At 41.5% G+C, this 20,836-nt stretch overlaps 1 protein-coding gene across 6 annotated transcripts in view; it reads left to right on the top strand.

The window, feature by feature from the left end:
- NPAS2 (neuronal PAS domain protein 2) overlaps nt 1-12,306 on the top strand; it is a 149,941-nt gene extending 137,635 nt beyond the window's left edge. For all 6 annotated transcript variants that reach the window (XM_040336443.1, XM_040336439.1, XM_040336440.1 and 3 more), the window contains 3 exons: nt 2,639-2,722; nt 6,302-6,479; nt 11,332-12,306. In XM_040336443.1, the coding sequence (XP_040192377.1) occupies nt 2,639-2,722; nt 6,302-6,479; nt 11,332-11,478 (409 nt within the window). In that variant the 3' untranslated portion in view covers nt 11,479-12,306. The remainder of the gene's footprint in view (nt 1-2,638; nt 2,723-6,301; nt 6,480-11,331) is intronic.
- The last annotated feature ends 8,530 nt before the right edge of the window (nt 12,307-20,836 follow it).

Here is a 20,836-nt window from a genome sequence, read left to right as displayed (position 1 = left end):
GACCACGTCGTAGAAGAAGGTCTAAAGCCTCGTACACACGATACGATTGTTGGCAGGGAATTGTCTGTCGACAGACTGTTCTAAAATATTACTGTTAGTACGCTGCTTTTGACAATTGTTGTCCAACTTTCGACCAACAAATGTTGAATGGCAGGCTAGTATATTTTTGGCAGACAATGGCTGCACGTCTGATTTTCGTATGGTCAGTACACAAATCTGTCACACAAAAGTCGAAAGTACAAACACGCATACTCGGAATCAATGCTCACCAAACACAAAATTAGCAGAAGGGGCCCAAAGGGTGGTGCTTAAGAGCTGAAATTCCTTGTACGTTCAGGTTTGTGACACCGACAATTGTGTACCTACAGTATGCAAGACTAGAAATTTTTGACAAAAATCAGACGCTCGGTTGGCCAACAATCATACCGTATGTACGAGGCTCAAGACTGGATATATAACACATGCACACCAGAGAGAGAGAAAAAAAGTGGGGGGTGTTGGGGGAAGGGTGGTTGGGAAAAAGAGGGGTCCCCCCCCCCCAGGGAGCAGTGGTCAACAGCATCAATCAAGCAGTGGAGATCACCAAAAATTAGTCTTAATCAGGTATATTAGAGGAATTCATCAGAGAAATCATCAGAGAAGCGAAAAAGATCCCAATAAAACCATCTGGACTTATGTTCCTCTGACTTGTCCCGTAAAGCAGAGGTCAGATCTTTCATTTGTTCAATGTCCTTCACTCTTGCGAGCCTTTGGGTTACCGTCTGTGCAGATTGTTGCTTCCACAGGGATAGAATTCAAACTTGTACAGCATTAAGGAGATGTTTGAGAAGAGATTTATGATAGTGTTTTCTTGATAAAGGAGTAAGGTTAAGAAGGACCGCTGCTGGGTTATCTTGCAAAGAATTTCCTGTGAGTTTATGTATGAGCTTGAGAACTGGTTGAGGCTGCACCTTTGAAAACAAGTCAGCTCCCTTTTCTGTGCTGAGAGATTTATTTTAAAAAGCCTGATTTTAAAGTTGAAAGTATAACTAAAGGCAATACTTATTTTACTTTGGATAACGTAACAGAGGCTTAAAAATTCCTTGCTCTGTTAACCACTTCCCGCCCACCATATAGCAAAATGACATGTGCAAAGTGGTTGTTATCCTGACTGGACGTCATATGACGTCCAGCAGAATAAGCCACGATCACGTGCCTGTGGGGGTATGGAGTGTGGCGATCGTTGGTGTGGTGTGCCAGTCTGACACACCACATCTCTGACCTAGGTAAAGAGCCTCTTACGTAGGCTATTTACCATGTGATCAGCTGTGTCCAATCACAGCTGATCACAGTGTAAGCAGGAAGAGACGTTTATCGTCTTTTCCTCCACTCGCACTGACAGATGCGAGTAGAGGAGAGTCGATCGGCTGCTCTCCTGACAGGGGGGGTCTGCACTGATTGATTATCAGTGCAGCCCCCCTGAGAATGCCCACCCATGCCCACCAGAGATGCCCATCCTTGGCCACCAGGGATGCCAGTCAGTGCCCATTTCAGGTGCCAATCAGTGCCCATTATAGATGCCAATCAGTGCCCATCAGTAATGTCTGCCAGTGCCTCCTCATCAGTGCTGTCTATCAGTGCCACCCATCAGTGTCCATCAGTGACACCTAACAATGCCCATCAGTGCCACTTATAAGTGCCCATCAGTGCCACCTATAAGTACCCATCAGTGCAGCACCTCAGTGCCCATCTGTGTCACCTATTAGTGCCCATCAGTGCCACCTATGAGTGCCCATCAGTGCCACCTATCAATGCCTATAAGTTCTGCATATCAGTGCCACCTATCAGTGCTGCCCATCAGTGCTGCATATTAGTGCCCATCATCAGTGCCACCTCATTAGTGCCACATCATCAGTGCCCGTCAGTGCAGCCTCATCAGTGCCCATCAGTGATGAGAAATACAAACTTATTTACAAAATTTTATAACAGAAACCAATACATTTTTTATTTGTCTTTTCAAAATGTTTGGTCTTTTTTTATTTGTTTAGCAAAAAATAGAAACCCCAGTGGTGATCACATACCACCAAAATAAATCTCTATTTGTGGGAACAAAATGATAAAAATGTTGTTTGGGTACAGTGTTGCATGACCACGCAATTGTTATTTAAATTGAGACCGTGCTGAAAGCTGAAAATTGGCCTGGGCAGGAAGAGGGGAAGGTGCCCAGTATTGAAGTGATAAAATATACCATTAAAAGTGTTTTGATATTTCTGTTAAAAAAAAAAGCCTGTTGATTCCTACAGAAACCCAGTGTTCTTTGCACTCTGCGGTGTTATCTTAACATTATCAGTCCTGCCCAGGACAGAACACCCCCTTCCCATGGTATAGAGATCAGGAGAGAGGAAGGTATTCTGTAGTCCTAACTCACTTTCTAATGTATTATTGCTGTTCCTCTATAGATACAAAACAGTGTATTGTGTACAGTGCATTGTAAGCCGAGGACAGTATGTTATTAGCATGATCACCAGGTAAACATAAAAGAGCCTGAATAAGACTAGTAAGCTCAAATATAGTAGATGTTTTTTTCTTAGCTTTAGGTACGCTTTATTTATGCAATATGTAGATAAACTTAACAGTGTTTTCATTTTTCATTATTCAGACTATTGCTTAGTCAACCTATCCAGCCAATGATGCCAAGCCCCTGTAGCACAAGGCGGTACTCAGAGAGTGGACATCAGATAAAGTGGGTGCTCTGTCATAGTGTGATAATGTTAGACTGTGTTTGCCATACATGTCTAGATGACTAGGGGTTACATAAAAGCTGAATTCATGAATTTAGACCATTTGACAAATATGCAGGCACACTATGAGTTAAGGCAATTGAGGTGCATTCCACCTAGCAGACTTATCTCTTTAATTAAATGCTGACAGTTTTGTGGAGATCTAGAAGCATAGCTATCACTATAGAGCTCTGACGCTGGACTTTCTGATCTCAGCTCCTTCAACATCAGAGTTGCTTGTAGCTGATGTGCCCACTCCTCCCCTCTGCTGCCCATTCACAGAAGCCTTTGTTTTTTGTAAACGTGTTCACAAAATACAAAGGAATCTGTAAATTTGCAGCAGAGGGGAAAGATGGGCAGAGATGCTGCTTGTGAAAACACAGTGGGGGTTTCTTTACAAAAACTGAAGCATGCAAAATCTGGTGCAACTCTGCATAGAAACCAGTCAGCTTCCATGTTTTATTGTCAAAGCGTAACTGAACCAGCTGAAGTTAGAAGCTGATTGGCTATCAAACACAGCTGCATCAGACTCTGAGTGCACCAGTTTTAGTAAATCTTCCACAGTGTCTCACTTTTCAGAGACCTGGAGTGTAGTGATAGCTATCCTCCTGCGGGAATGCCATAAAACTCTCAGATTTAAATTAAAGAGATAAGTCCACAGGTGACATGCACGTCATTGGACTTAACTCAGAGTGTTCCTGCAAATTTATCAAAGTGGCTGAATTCCTAGAGTTCAACTTTAATCACCTTTTTTCGTAATTTTCAGTGATGTATTTTTATAGCAACAAGATAGTAAACCATTTTTATCAAAATGAATGTATTTGACATGTCTTAAAAAAATTAGCATGTCAGTATTATAGTTTAATTATACTTTCTGTTTACTGTAACTGAATTTGATAAAATGTGCAAATCAAGATAATGAGCAGCAACGATTTTATGCCATGTAAGAATTTATTCTTTATCAGTATGTGCAATGGTCATCCTTTAGACGGCAAAATTTTTCACCAAAAATTGGGGATCGTCCAGGGGCTGATAGTGAGAGTCAGCATATATTAAATTGCAACTAATTATTAAACAGGCAAAATTAATAATTTTTTGTGAAGCCATATTTTTATTCTATCTCAAATAATAGGGAAAAAAAACGCAAAAACGTTGAATCTATAGAATCTATATCGACTCTCACTATCAGCGTCAGGATGATCCCCAAACTTTGGTGACATTTTTGTTAGTCTATATTCAATAGGGGCTTTAAAGAGGAACCGCATTCTGCTCTCCAAATTTTTTATAAAAACATCTTTGCCATTCTGAAGCTTCCCTCAAAACACTTTGCATATTATTTTATATATATATTGTTATTCTGTACTTGCCAAATATGCGGCAGAAATCTCCCTCCACTAAGTCTGGATAAATCCATTTTAACTGTGGGCAGCTGAAGCTGCTGCCTGTTCACTTCCTGGATTTACACAGACACACAGAAGCTCTGTAGCTCTCGTTGGCCCTCTTATGACTGACCCCCCCCCCCCTCCCTTCCTGGCAAACTCTCATGAGAGTGAGAAAGAGAGAGCTGTGCATGATGTCAAAATCCTAGGCTTTTTACCAGAGAAAAAGAAGGAAGTGAGCTGTATAAAGTATTTACTGGCAGAACATTTTTTTTTCCTATCCAAAGTTAAAACAACAAGGGCAGAGGATTTCATAGATGGAAAGATGAAAAATGACTGAAGTTCCACTTTAAGTCCAGGGCTGATTATTTTATTCTTTCATTTTTTGAGGTTTCAAACATATGTTACTTCTACCAGATTTATAATCTGTTGATGTTCAGTGGTAACCTGCTGATTAGGTGGAAAGTCATTTGGTCTCCAAGCAGCACAGATGATTTGTAGGTGCCACTTTTCTGACTTTGTGTTTTCTTTTGTTCAACAGCAAACTTTAGTCTTGCTTAAAAAAAATTCACACAGCAAAGACTTTTTCTTGACAATCTCTTTCTGATTGTAGATTAATGCACCTTAACCCCAACTTTTGTTAGCCTAAAGCCTTGTACACACGCTTGATTTTCTCGGCAAGAACCAGCAAGAAAACTGCTGGCAGAGCTGAGTACACAGAGCGTGTGTACGAGGCTTTGAGGTTTCTCGTCAAGAAAACTGCCCAGAATCTCAACGAGAAAAATAGAGAACATTTTCTCGTCGTGATTCTCGGCAGTGTTTTCCTGCCAAGAAACCCGAGAGTGTGTATACTTACCTGTTGCCGTGGAAACCCGTGCATGCTCAAAATGACTTTGACGCATGCGCGGTAGCTTCCTAGGCATAGGTAGCTTGTAGCAAGATGGCGGCGACGGCATCGAATGTGACGAGTGCATGCTTGTCGTAGTTGATGACATAACCGCGTTTGTTCCATTCAAAAGAACGGAGGTTCTTTAGAATGGAGTGTCTGTACACTCGGCCGGCAAGAGATTCTTGCCAAGAATCTCGTCAGGAAAAACAACGTGTTTTTCCTGACGAGATTCTGAGCTGTGTGTACAGGGCTTTACTTGTACACACCACAATTCAATTTTAAGATTCCTGGAGATTTCTTTCAGCATCAATCAGTCAGCTCTTGGGCTGAATATGCTTGGCTGGTCACTCCTGGAGAAATCACCAGTTGTTTAAAATCTACTAGATTATTTTCCTTATAGTGGAATGATTGATTTCAAATGATTTGACAGGCTTTTTAATTCCATTGCCAGACTCATAGGCACCCACAACTTTCTTTCTAAGGGCTTTAGAGAGCTCCATTGATTTTGACATAATCACACAACACATGCCAATAACAAAGAGAACACCAGACCCTAGATATCTGAGGGTTAACAAAGACAGGTTACACCTGCAAACTGCCTAAGACTGGCCATACACCTATAGATTATCTGCAGATTTTCTATGGTCAGATGGAAAAAGTAGAACAGATTCCTCCATCTACGCTGAACTGTGTGGATGGAAGAATCTCCCACTGGGCCAAGCTTTCTATCTTAGTCAGCCCCGCTGGCTCTCACAATACCTGAACATTCTGATTGGTTGCAGGCATTGTTTAGGTTGAGAGCCATCGGGGCCCGACTAGCAAGATACTGAAGCTTGGCTCAGTGGGAGATTCTTCCATCCACACAGCGCTTAGCGTAGATGGAGAAATCTGTTGCACTTTTTACATCTAACCATAGAAAATCTGCAGATAATCTATAGGTGTATGGCCCGATTAAGGATTGTCTAATCTTTTGTACCTAATCTGATATATGTCATTTGTGCAAGTATACCATATTTATCTGTAGGCACTATTTTAGTCAAAATCCTATTTTACTATTTTAGTCAAGTTCACCTTTTCTAATATATTAATAATGTCAACAATGGTGTATACTTAAGTTGTTACATGACTATAAATGTTCTCAATTGTCCATCTCAAAACCTTACATTATAACTCACAACTATGAGTATGTGTCCTTATGAATATATTGCTACTGTTTTATTTCCTGCTAAGAAAAAGCTCTGATAATGTTTTTTTTTTGTCCTGTAATACAACAGATATTCACAAAACACACAAATATTTAGGGGTCTAGAAGTGCAGAGTTCTGCCAACAATACTCCAATTATGCTAATGGGTCAAGCCATTTTACATCCAGGATTTACATCAGTACATTCCTCCCAACAGCAGGACCTTCAGGCTATGCAAGCTCAGCAGCGACAGCAGCAATTTTCCCAGGTAAAGTATCAGTGGAGTTGGATGTGACCAGATAATGCCAGAGATGGGTCTATAATTCGAAGTTTGAGTTTCTACTATGATGATGATGATGGATATGTTAAAGCTGAAGTTTGTTTCATTAGCCTAGTGCATTAAGAGTCAAACTAGCTAAATGGTAACCAATTTTTGAGGGCTGCTGTTCTACACTACTATCAGATGCAAACCGACTTGCTCGCTTGTCGATCGGCACTTACCCCATCCAGGTCGTGGCTGCGGCTTCCCCCCTCCGTCTCCTCCCCGTGTCCTGATGGTCGTTGCTTCTCCTCATGGCCAATAGGATCTTGGGACTCCCGGCCAATGTAGTCTTAGGACTCCCGGCCAATTAAGTACAATAAAGCGCATGTGGTATCGGTTGGGCCCTGACGGAATCACAGGACAACAAACCACATGCCTGAAACTTTACAAATACAGTGAGTACTTTTATTTCTATCTCCAATACAAATAAATAGCTGTACAGTTTAACCAATGGCGCCTGCTCCTCTTTGATTGTTTCTTTCATTAGGACTCCCGGCCAACTGGGTCTCAGAACCCACTTCCTGATTGGCCAGGAGGAGAAACAGGAGGAAATTTGTGAATATTATTTGGTAATGTCACACAAGTGGGTGGGCTGAGGCCACAGTGCTCTGCGCCCTGAGTCCACCCTTTGTTGAAGCCAATTAGAAACTCAGGCTCTTATCATGGGCTTAAAAAAAAACCTCCATTGAAATCCATGCATCCAGTGCATTGCATGTAGGTTTGGGGCTGAGCGCATGGATTAGGGCCGCCACTGGTTGAATCAATCTGGCATATAAGGAAATTTCATAAACTGCATCAGACCAGCAGTAAGGAAGCGTTAATGCACAATCTGCCTTAAGATGTTTTTTTTTTCTATATAGGTGATTCATGATAGCTAAAGTGGTTGTAAACCTCAAAAATTTTAAATATGAACAAAGCTTATCCTATAGTATGTGCTTGTCTCAATCCAGAGCACAAAGTGTAATTTCTACCAGCTGCCTCAATACTCTGCTATCTGCTTAAGTAAATTCTGACAAATGTTCCTGACACCAACAGGTAAAAAGGTGACGGGAGGAAGCTGTGATTCAAAGTCTGTGTGCTGTGTGAAGGGGATGGGTATTTTTCCCAGCACTAAGCTCTACTCACTAAGCACTACAGAGTGTAAATTGAGCTCACCTCCCCCTGCTTTTTGAAATTTCAGACAAGCTGTGTGAATTCTGCATTTTGTACTGATGTAGAGGACAGATAGATGCAGATAAATAGGTACAACATATGTAGGAGGATTTGTTTTATCTCTGTGTATCAACTGAAGTCAGTCACTTCCCTGGGTATATATGTAAGGCCTCTTGCACATGGTACTGATGTTTGAGCAACTGCTTTTTTGGATGTAACTTCAGTCATCTGTTTTGCGCATTTTTATGCGCATTTGTGCATGCATATGCGCGTACGCACAATACATTCCTTAAGAAACTTCATTCATATTTATGCTCACATGCACATATTTGTACTTATTTGCACATATTTGCACGTACTGGCGCAAAATATCAACCGGGAATGCAGATTTTTCTATTTATTTTTTACTCAAGAATACGCAGTGCATGTCTATGTGCCTGTGTGTACAGTGACATTGTAAACAATTGGCTGCATTTAGATGAGTAAAAAGCTGCAGTGTGCAAGAGACCTAATGCCGCATACACACCAAAACTTTATGTGATGAAAAAAAACGACACTTTCTGTGAAGTAAAAAATGAAGTTTTTGAAACTTCAATTTTCAAAGACGAAGTTGCCTACACACCATCGTTTTCTCACAATGATCTTGCAAAGTGAGGTTACGTTCCACCACATTTTATCATTGAAGCTTGCTTCTGGGCATGCGTGGATGAAAAAACGTCTTAGAAAACGACGTTTTTTGCTACACACGGTCAATTTCTGTGAAGTAAAAAGTGCACTTTTGAAAAACGACACATAAAATTGAAGCATGCTTCAATTTTTTTTGGTCGTTTTTTACAAGACATAAAACGACGTTTTCCCCCACACACAGTCAATTAAAGTGACGTTTTTAAAAACGTCATTTTTTTTCATCACATAAAGTGATGGTGTGTACGCGGCATAAGGGTTTACAACCACTTTAATAAAAACAGAAATACAATTGCTAGCTTTACAACATTGTATCCATAATTTGAATTAGGCAAAACTCACAAGAGAAATATTGGGCTGTAAGTGATAACTTCCTTCTGAAAGCACTAGTTACATGGCTGTCCTGCTTTTATTTTGGCCAAATTACTCAATGAGATGCTGAATAAGGAACAAGTATGCAGAGTTGGGTCCTAATATCTGCTGTAGTGCCCTGGAGTCATGAAACCTAGGGCTCTCTATCATATCTTTTTCATAAAGTTCTTAAAATGAATAAATTAATTAATAAAATGCCATACTTATTGCTGGTCAGTGAAGCTGTCCATCATAGGTATGGACCAATAGTGAGTCAAGCCAAGCTTGACTTTCCTTTTTGTTTAATGGCTCCCAAGGTGCTTGAGCAGGGATGTCAAGGTTGTGTGTGGACACCAAGTTCCTACAGTTTACCAAATTACAACAGGTTTACTTTGCAATGTGTCTAAAAGCAAAGTACCAGTGAGGAAAGCCTCACAACACAGAAGCTCTCATTTATGACCTGGACATATTGTCAGGGCCGTCGCAACAAGACAGGCAAAACAAGCAATTGCTTGGGGCCCCGAGCTGGCCTGGGGCCCCAGCAGGGCGGGTCAAAGTGTCCAGCGGCTTAAAGAGGCACAGTAGGAAGGATTTTTAGCAGAATCACCTGTCTTTAAGTAATGGGGATACTGTGGATGCACATGAATTACATAAAACTAAAAAACAAAACTTCAGCTTCGTCCTTGCCGCGCCGCTGCGTCCTATATGCTGCAGTCCACGCGGTACAGGAGATTCAGTTGTTCCCGGCCGGACTGACAGGAAGTGCACACACTGAGTGCTCTGTGCTCACTTCCTTTCAGCCCGGCCGGCCGGCCAGGAACTACAAACTGAATCTCCTGCCGGCTGCCAGGGAGGGGGGAGTAAGGGGGGGGGGGGCAGTCATCAAGACCGATTTAGTAGTAAAAATATGGTAACTGACCATAATAACCCTACCTGGATATTGTGTTACGTATGATAAACAAAACAATTTATTACCATAGCTTTCTTTCCATTTTCTTTCTTTACCATCCCATTTCCATCTTATTGCTTCTTTTTTGAATCGGGTAATATTTATTAAAGCTTTTTGCAAAAATTTACAAAGCAGAGAAAAGACTCTACAGTAGACTCTACTGATTCAAAAAAGACCCCTTTCACACTGGAGCGTATTGCAGGCACTATAGCGTTAAAAATAGCACCTGCAAACCACCCTTAACCTCTTGACCACTGGGCACTTAAACCCCCTTCCTCACCAGACCAATTTTCAGCTTTCGGTGCTCTCACAATTTGAATGACTATAACTCAGTCATACAACATTGTGCCCATCTGAAATTTTTGTCCTTTTTTTCCCACAAATAGAGCTTTCTTTTGGTGGTATTTGATCACCTCTGGGTTTTTTATTTTTTGCGCTATAAAAGAAAAAACACAGAAAATTCTGTAAAAATAAAAAAAAAATCTTGTTTCTGTCATATTAGCAGGTATTGCGGAGTATTGGGGGTATTGCAGAGTATGGGGGGGGGGTATTGCAGAGTATGGGGGGTATTGCAGAGTATGGGGGGTATTGCAGAGTGTGGGGGGTATTGCAGAGTGTGGGGGGTATTGCATAGTATGGGGGGTATTGCATAGTGTGGGGGGTATTGCAGAGTGTGGGGGGTATTGCAGAGTGTGGGGGGTATTGCATAGTATGGGGGGTATTGCAGAGTGTGGGGGGTATTGCAGAGTGTGGGGGGTATTGCAGAGTGTGGGGGGTATTGCAGAGTATTGATGGTACTGCAGAGTATTGCACAGGGAGGGATGGATGGATCTGTGACTGCATTTGTCACAGATCCATCCCACAGCAGCTGCTGACACCCCGCGCTCCCCCCCCCCTCCTCTCACACTGTACCGATCGGTACAGAGAGGAGAGGGAGGAACCGGCGTCATTACATGACGCCGGTTTGTTTACAAGTGATCGGAGCGATTTACCACGATCTGTAATGCGCCGGGTCTTCTAGATTCTAGATTCCGGGAGCGCGCTGCAGGGGGCGCGCGAGTGAAGGATTCTGGGAGGACGTCCCAGGGACGTCCTCCCGGAATAACTCAACCGCTCTGTAGACGTCTTTTGTCTATGGAGCGGTTGGGAAGAGGTTAAGAAGCTGCAGGGGGGGGCCTCCGTGTCCATTTTGCTTGGTGCCCCCAAATTCCTTCAAACGGCCCTGCATATTGTAGATACACTTATACAGTTGTACTGTTTCTAATACCAAGAACTTAGATGCAAGCCCAGGATAATGAGAGAATCAATTTGAAGTTTGCTTTGTGACAAGAAGCTGTTCTATCAAACAGAACACAATCAGGCCTTCATATTACAGATCTGGGTTAAGAATCAAGAATAAAGTACGCAAACAGTGATTCATGAGTTGCCAAGGAGACAAGTTATTTTTAGCTCAGTATTAAACATTCAAACTTTCCATTATGTGTTTCATGCTTTTTGTATTTGTGCTTTTTTGGCTTGATGTGATGAAGGCTTTTTTCTTTTTTCCAGCATTTATTGTGATTTTTATCATCTAAATGTATGACCACCACAGAAAAATATGTTTCTAAATCATCCAGCCAAACTTTTTAAGTGAATTTCCATTTGTTTGTTTATTTCCACTAGGTGGCGACAACAAGCACTTTACAGAAGGAACAGCCAGATTCTTTGATTCTGCCAACTTATTCCCAGCATCAAGGGTCTGTAGGGTTACAACAGCAGGTATCACCAAGAAGAACTAATAGTCTATCAGAGACATCAGGTGTCCAGTGATGAAAATGAAAGTCAGACATGTTTTATTTCACCAGCTGGTCTGATATTTACTGGTGTCTGCCCTGCGGAACATTTCTGGGATGTTATGATCGGTGGTAGGAGGCATCACATATTTCCTAACAGAGGATGTCAGCTGCAACCGGGACCTAGTTCATTTACTACTGGTGGGAATTGACGCTTCAGGTTTTATAAAACAAGTCTGTCTGCACATAACTCATTGAGAAAACTCAGACCAGCCCAAATTCTTGTTTGTGCCACTTTTCTTTCTGATAAAACACTGTGTTCAGTCAGTGCGACTCAAGAAGACAATCTAGAACTTTTTCAAAAGAGTTTGGACTCATGGTCAAAGATTTTGTGCCCAATGTGGGGACCATATCTGTGTCAGGGCTGGTCTGCCCTCTGCTGCTCCATGATTATTGCTATTTTTGTCCATTGGGTTTAAATTGCCTCTTCATGATTTTCTCTCTCATGTCTGCAACAGCTGAAGGTGCATAATGCTTTGGGAGATAGTTGGTGCAACAGATAAGTATGAACGCAGCATTTTATTCACATGAGAAGGTTCCATACACTTGCATTCAGTGTTCTATTTGTCTTAATATAAATGGGGCTGTTAATGTTTGCAGGAGTCACTGCACATTATGTGAGTTCTGTAGTTTGTAAGTGTTTTGAGTCAAGATCGGGGGAAAAAATGAATCCTACAAGCAGAGCTGTTTCTCATGTAACATAAAATATGGGAGCAGTTAACATAACTTAATAGATTTGAAGAGTGTCTACATGTAGTCAGAACAATTCTTAGTCACCGTTAAATTCACCTTTTAAACAAGGGATTAGTTACCGTATTTATCGCGGTATAACTCCCTCCCGCGTATACCGCGCACCCCTAAAGTGGCCCCCAATCCTGTGGAAAAAAAGTTTTTTTTGTACTTACAGTTTTGGTATCTTGCGCGGCGTCCATCGGCAGCCTCGTCGGGTCCGGCGTCCTTCTGCGGCTTCGGGTGTCCTCTTCGGCGGGTCCGGCGTACTTCTGCGGATTCGGGTGTCCTTCTGCGGCGGGTCCGGTGTCCTCTTCGGCGGGTCCGATGTCCTCTTCGGCGGGTCCGGCGTCCTTCTGCGGTGTCCTCGCGTCCTCCCCGCTCCTTTCCCGCGCCAAGTTTGAATACTGCGCCGACATATACAGAGCGCAGTACACTCGTGTATTGTAGGCAATGCTCGGCTACCCGCGCTGACGTCCTGTACGTCCAGGACGTGAGCGCGGAAGGAGCCAAGACTGGCCGACTATACCCGAGTGTACTGCGCTTGGTATATGTCGGCGCAGTATTCAAAACTCGGCGCGGGAAAGCGGTTATCGGCGTATACCGCGAACCCACGATTTTGTCCTGATTTTCAGGGCAAAAAAGTGCGCGGTATACGCCGATAAATACGGTATATCACTTGGCATGGTGTACTTTGTGCCTCAGTGATCCTGTTAGCTTCTACAGAATGTTTAGAATGCATTGTTTTGAATACTGACTAGGACTACCTAATCACGCCTTCCACTGTGTTACAGAAACACGTATTAAAGAGGAACTGCAGTCTGCTCACATCATTTGTAAGAAAAACATCTTGGCCATTCTGAAGCTTCCCTCCAACCACTTTGCATATTATTTTATATATATACTGTGATTCTGTACTTGCCAAATATGCTGCAGAAATCTCCCTCCAATGAGTCTGGCTGCAGCCATTTTAACTGTGGGCAGCTGAAGCTGCTGCCTGTTCACTTTCTGGATTTACAGAGGCACACCTCCAGCTCTGCAGCTCTCGTTGGCCCTCTTTTGACTCACCCCACTCCCTTCCAAGCAAACTCTCACGAGAGACAAAGAGAGAGCTGTGTATGATGTCATAAGCCTAAGCTAATGACCAGACAAGAAACAGGAAGTGCGCTGTATAAGATATTTACTGGCAGAAAAAAAAATGCTTTACTATCCAAAGTTAAAACAACATGGGCAGACGATTTAATAGATGGAAAGTTGAAAAAAATTACTGAAGGTCTGCTTTAAGTACTATGAGAAGTTTTGCACTGACCGTAGTATAAACATATTTAAATGTTTAAACCTTTGTTGCCATATACATATTCCCAAACAGAAAAGAAGGCAACACATTCACATCTGCAGCATAGCATGATGGGAGAAAGCAAGCAAAAGCACTTCTTAAATCAATGGGCTGATTTAATAATCTATGTGCCACTAACTGGGAGATACCCAGCATGCAACTGTGATTAGCACTGGTCACCTATAAAGTGCACAGAAAAGCAAGAATAAAGAGCTTAATATTGTGTCAGGTACTTTATATCTTATTTCAGTCCTGTCTACTCTTTGGCAGAGCACAGAAAGCTGGACTCCTGTAATAATACAGATACAAACCCTGTGGGTCAACATAAAATAATGAAATAAACACATCAACAGAAAACAAAGATCCCTGTCCTTACCAATGCAGTACTAAAACAGCACCATAGCAATTTTAAACATACACCTATTTTAGTGTGAACTTGTCTTGAACTTACAAACCAAACAAATCAAAAAGGGGAATTGTATAGCAAGCATCTACACCAGTGGTCTCTAAACAATGGCCGGGGGCCAGTTGCGGTCCTTCACTTGCCTGTATCCTGCCCTTGGGGCACTATTTCATCCACTGATACAACAGTGGGCAAAATTCCCCCTTCTGACACCAATAATGGGGTCCAATTTCAACCAATGATGCAAACAATGTGGCCCAATTCCTTCCAATGACACCAATGATGGGGCTAAATGACACAAATTATGGGGCACTATCCCTTCCAATGACACCAACGATGGGGCACTATTTCTTCCACTGACACCAATGATGGGGCATTTTTTTCCACTGACATCAGGACCTTTTCTACACCCAATGGCCACAGTCTGCCTCCCAATGGCCACATGTCTGAAGGACCGTAAACTGGCCCTTTGTTTCGAAAGTTTGGAGACCCCTGATCTATACGTACCTGCACACAGCCTCGGATTCCTCCTCAAGTCCCCTTGGAATGCACAAAACCCAGTGCAGTATGATGATGCAAAGCTTAACTACTTAAGAAAAAGTCAAACTTTGGATTATGTTCCATCTGATTAACTTCACTACTAGTCTGTGCAATTTCACTATCCAAGAGAGAAATGCAGAATGGTGATGGAGTCAACTTTGAAGAAGTTTAGACTTATATAATAGAGGCCCCCAAGTTTCAAGGATTTAATGGTGCATGAGCAGAACCTAAAGATTTGTGAAGAAATCAAGTGCTTGTTTTACAGTGCTGTTAGTTTTATTTGTTCATGTTCAAGACAGGTTTATTTTAAAATGTATTTTGTGTGTGCGTGCGTGCATGTCGGTGTGGGATTCTAAAAGGTGTATATATATATAATTAGGATATTTATGAAAGCATTGCTGAATTACTATCGGGTTGATTTATTGTGCCTTTACTAGTTGTGTAAAAGTTACCGTAGAGGTAATCTACAAAATATTTTTTTTACAGTTTTTGATTTTTAATCTCTTTTAAATGCAAATATATATTGATCTAATACTGCTATTAAAAGAAAACGCTATTTATTTTAGATTTGTATATAGTACATGCTATAACTAATGTTGCTCTAAAAATCTCTATAAAGCACAATAGATGGGGATGTGTATGTAGGGAACTTGAATCTTTATTGATGTCATAAAATCTCTCTTGTGGCGGGAGTCTATCACAGATTGAATGAATTCCATTTTGAGTTTTGTGAGGTCAAGTAAAAGCTCTAGGAGCCTTTAGCGTTGAAATGGGGAATATAACTCCTTACTGTTTAAGAATCCAAAGAACTGAGCGAGGTGGTGTTCACCGCTCCAGGGAAATCCCAAGTGCAATTGTGGATAAGTCCAGGTGGATGTGGGTGCTGGCAATGCACTAGGCATATCAAAAACAGCCGACGCGTTTCACACTTAGTGCTTATTCATGGCCTGAATAAGCACTAACTAAGTGTGAAACGCGTCGACTGTTTTTGATTTCTGCTGTGTATTTGCGGTGTTTGCTCATGTTCCTTCAATAAAGCCAACTTAAGAGTTCTTTGGTGTGCGGCCGTCCATCCGTCCTTTGCTACTTTGCTTACTGTTTAGCCCAGGTGGAGAGAAGTACTTTGACCCGAGTAATCGAATTATCCTGTCCAGTGAAGCACTGAGGAGTCGTTTACTCAGAAAGGATAGAAAAAAAATCAGGCTTTTGTAAAAGGCTGTTCTGCTGACCAGCATTTTAGCATTTTGACAGAGAGCTTGATGGTTGACTGGAGTGTCTGCGTAGATTTAGCATCTAGCCATATAGAGCCACTCAATCACTTCTACAGGTGGTGGAAAGGGGTCCCCCCTCCTGCCACGGCCCACTGTTTCGAATGGCGGCCTCTGCAGAAGCAATTTTGATGTTGTTCCTCCCTCCCTGTGAAATCAGGAACTGGAAGGGACAAGGTTTTTGTCACTTCCAGTTTTATTATGTTTGTACAAGAATCAGATTAAACTGATCTCGGTTTGATCAGATGCTTTGGAGGTCAGCGGAGACATCTGGGGTCTAATAGACGCTAGATCTATACATTATGAGGACCTGTCATGGCCCATGCTTTCACAAAGGATGTTTTTCATCCCTTGTGATAGAAATGAAGTTGATAAAAAAATTAAAGGTACAGTGTTAAAAAAGTACACATATATATAAAATAAATAATGAAATGAAAAGAACAAATTAAAGTACCCCCATCCCCCTGTGCTCACACACAAATGCGCATGTAAAGTTGTAAACAGCGATTGCACCATACATGTGAGGTATTGCTGTGGTTTGTCGCCATTCCACGCATGCATAATTTTAAACCGTGACATGTTTAGTATCTATTTATTCTAAGTGACATCATCTTTTATATTTTATGAAAAAATGGTTATTATATTGTGTTTGAATGCACTAAATTTATTAAAGAGTTTTTTTTTTTCAAAAGATTTGCTTATGAAAACCACTGCGCAAATACTTGTGACATCAAGCAAAACTGCAACACCCACTATTTTATTATCTAGGGCCTCTACTTAAATAATATATATTTAGGCCCGGATTCACGTAGCACTTACGCTGGCGTATCTCGAGATACGCCGCGTAAGTGTCAATGTGCGCCGTCGTATCTATGCGCCGTGCCCATAGAACTAGATACGCCTGAATAAGGCTTCATCCGACCGACGTAAGTTTTCCTTGTATCGTGGGCGCATATTTACGCTGGCCGCAAGGGGCACTTCCATTGATTTACAAATCGAATATGCAAATGAGGGAGATACGCCGATTCACGAACGTACTTGCGCCCGTGCAGAAATATATGCCGTTTACGTAAGGTGTACATCCGGAGTAAAGTTATTCCACCTACAGGAGGCGCATCCCATGCAAAGGTATGGACCACGGAACAGCCGTCGTATTTTACGTTGTTTACGTAGGACTACGTGAATAGGGCTGGGCGTAGGTTACGTCACGTCGTAGGCAGTGATTCGACGTATCTTATGGAGTATTTTAGACGTGATTCTGAGCATGCGCACTGGGATGCGTCCACGGTATGGCGCATGCGCCGTTCGTTCGGCCCATCATTTGCATGGGGTCACGGTTCATTTAAATGGATCACGCCCACCGTCCACCTACTTTGAATTAGGCGGGCTTACGCCGAATAATTTACGTTACGCTTGGCGCAACGTAGGGAGCAAGTGCTTTCTGAATACTCTGCTTGCCTCTCTGTGTTACGTCGGCATAGCGCATATGAGATGCGCTACGCCGGCAGAAAGATGCATGGATCTACCTGAATCCGGCCCTTAATGTTTAGGGGTTCTAAGTAATTTTCTAGGAATTACACGTATTAGAGAAATGTCAGAATTGTCTTGGGTGGCAAGTGGTTAAACAATATTTTTTCTTAAAACAAATCTAAAACAAAGAACAAAACTTGATAATATTGCAATATTGTAGTGGCAGCACTAGTTTTCTTTTTTCACACTTTTTTTTCCAAAGTAGGCATTATCAAGTGTGAGAACAAATTATCTATAGTCATTTAATATGGCTTCTCTGCTCCCTCGATGACTCCCAAACTTTGGTTCCAACTCTTGGTGCCTAGATTGTGGGACTTGGGGGTAGTAAAAACTTTCTGAAAAGTTATTTACATATGTATATGGAGTCTGTAGTTATTTTGCAGCAGTATATCAAGGTTACACAATATTGTGTGCTGCTGTGAGAGACAATAATGGTCTTGCTAAACATAAAATCTTGAATGTGTATGTGAGAAGGCGAGAAAGAGAAGAGACTGGTGTGATACCTGCTGCAGCTCGCTCTGCTAGGATTTCAGACTCCCCCTTACATTTTTTAAGTGCAATACTTGCTACTGGAGCACTGTAACCAGAAATGCACACCGTAGGTGTTAAAACACAGAGGGATGAACAGTGCAGAAATTTAAATTACCCCATTCAGACAAATGTATTGAGCATTTCCCCTTTTGAAGCCCACAGAAGCTACCTAGTTTAACAAAAGAACCCCAAGGAAGTCTTCTACAATATCTTTACAATTCTCCACTCTAAATATGCTGTTTATAAAGCAGATTTCTGTTGTTATAAAAAAAAAAAAGGTATTACTATGGTCAGTGGGTAAGGGGAGAAGCCTCTTGAAAATCTTATTGTACTTTAATGTACATTGTAGTAGTATACACTGCACTGCTAAATTGTGTCAATATAGATATTAAAACATATTTTGATGCCAAAACTTCCATGTGGAATGAAATGTATACAGAGTAATAAGCTGTCCATTCAAGCTATAATTATGGATATAGATTTTTATTTTTTTTTTAAGTACTTTATGTCAAATATTATGCTTATTGTTTGTACTATATTGTATGGCCAGTAGTTAAAATTTGTTAGGCACCTTCTAAGTAATGATCATTGCAAATGCTTTTAGAATTGTGGAAATTCAGGAAAAATGTTAGCCGTTCCAAACTGCCTTACAGTGCAGAAATATAATTCTATACTAGAGGAGAACACGGTAGGGAAATGTGTAAATGTTGTTGGGCAAGCTGTCTTTAAACAACCCTGTTGGTAAATACAGCTAATCAAAGACCACCCTGTAAAAGGAGAACAAAAAAATCTCCAGCTGCCGGTTGTCTCTGACACTTGCAAAAATGTCAATTATCTGGTCCACTACCACATGCTGTGGTTCATCTTGCCTTCCCTATGTCACTTCTGAACACCGTAGGGGCACAGGGGATTTGTGGAAGGAACCAAAGCACATGGGAGGGGACCAGGTTTTCGACACGCCCTAAAGAGTGAGATACTGCAGAAATCTGCACTACAAGAAAGGCTTTGAACACTGCCTGCAAAAAACAATATAAAGTTTCTTCTTTTACGGGGAGGACTTGTTTGTTTTGCTACATGTTTTCAGTCGCACATAACAATGGAGTGCCCACAAGAGCCTCTTTTTTGTTGTGTCGGACATATTTCTGCAGTCCTGGCTTCAACGGCAATGAAAGCTGGAGGAGAACCCTTTTTCTACAGTCCACTGAACTGAAGTAAGTGGATCTGCTGGAGTCTAAATTAACAGAACAGCTGAATATCCAGAAGTGGCCCACTGCTCTTGTGTCCATCTTCCTATCTGAAAGTTTTTCACACATTTTCATATTGGAATACATACAAAGCTGTGACAATCACTTGGTTTTGGGTAATGTATATCTGCATGAATTAATACCAAAGGACTAACTTGTACCGTTTAATCTCTAGCTATTATCTATGTGAGAGCAATCCTAAACAATACATTAAATTCACATCCATATGTCGGCATTAGAGTTGCATAGTTAATCTGGTTGAAAAAAGTCTATCCAGTTGAACCAATTATTGGTTAACTTTACTGATTGAACAGATGAGATCTAAGAAAAATGTATCCAATGCGTGGTCAGCTTTTTCTGATATACACCATTTAACACAGTCACACATGTAAATACTGTAAAATGGTCCTCACAGATTATACTTGAAAGCATCAATATAAACATGGCACTTTAATTTCAGGCAGGTTGCACATAAGTTACTAAAATAAGATTACAGATGTACTGTAGCAACCAAGAAAAATAGGTTGACATTAATTAAAAATTGGTTAGATGAATTAATAGAAGTTGCTACACTATAGTGATGTTTGTTAGTAAATTATTCCCATGAAGTTCTCATCAAACTGCCATGATGCCTTAGGCTTTTGTCAGAAACAGGCAATGCACCTTCAATATGTATACTTAATTGTATAGAAATATTCACTGTGTTAATTTACAAAAAGTAAATGCAGCACAACACTGCAGGCCTTTTGTATAAAAAATATGCACTGTATACAAATGCAGGTATTCCCAGGAAAAGTTACTGAACCTAAAACTCATTGCCTTAGATAAATAATTAGGCGTGGGTAAAAAATATGATACACAATCGCACCACGTCAGGATTTCCATCCTCAAAACTTTTTGTGATGTGATCTTAAAAGTTTATTCATAGTCTGAGGGCATGATCTACAAGCTGCATGGCATGTTCTGCCTACTCCCTGTTACCACGAACATCTGGTGGCAGCTGGTAATGCATTAAACAAGACTGTGGGGTTATTTACTAAAACTGGAGAGTGCAAAATCTGCTTCCAGGTTTTATTGCCAAACCATAAAGGAGAAGTCCAGTCTGAGCTTTTTAGGCTGGGCTTTTCCTCTGGGTCACAGCAGTGCAATTCGTTTTGCACTCCTGTGACCCGTTTTCAACGGAGATCGCTCTGAAGTCCGCTCTCTGCTGATGTCACTGCCATCAGTCGAGCCAGCGCGTCATCACGACTTCCAAGTCTGGATCCGCCAGCTGCCTTGATTGATGGCAGTCTCAGCGAGACGCTGAGACAGCCTCTCCCCGCCCCTCCACAGCTCATCGCTCCAATTTGCGTGGAGAAGCAGAGAGGAAAGACGCTGACGGACAGTCGGCAGCTTTCCTCTCGGGGATCTGTGAGAACCGATCCATTGGCAATGTTCGGTGACTTGGTTCTCAGTGCAGAGACGGCAGGGGGCAGCTGCAGTGTCGGTCTGATGATCCATCCACCGAGGTAAGTATGAATCCCTTTCTCCCAAGAGTGGTTGGTCAATGGGTACCAATTTTGCTTCATAGACATGACTTCATTGATGATGCAGCCAAATAGGGCTGCATCAGGCAACTTTTATCTGAAGTCTCTTGACAGTCTAACATGGACCTTTCATTAAATATTAACTAACCCCTATCATTTAGTCCCCACCTCATTTAAAATACAAAGTAAATACTCACTTGATTCTAAAAAAAACATATACATATTAGC

The sequence above is a fragment of the Rana temporaria genome, chromosome 2, assembly GCF_905171775.1.
Source record: "Rana temporaria chromosome 2, aRanTem1.1, whole genome shotgun sequence".
NCBI lineage: Eukaryota > Metazoa > Chordata > Amphibia > Anura > Ranidae > Rana > Rana temporaria.
The sequence above is the reverse complement of the archived record's forward strand: the minus strand, read 5'-3'. Positions and strand labels throughout refer to the sequence as shown.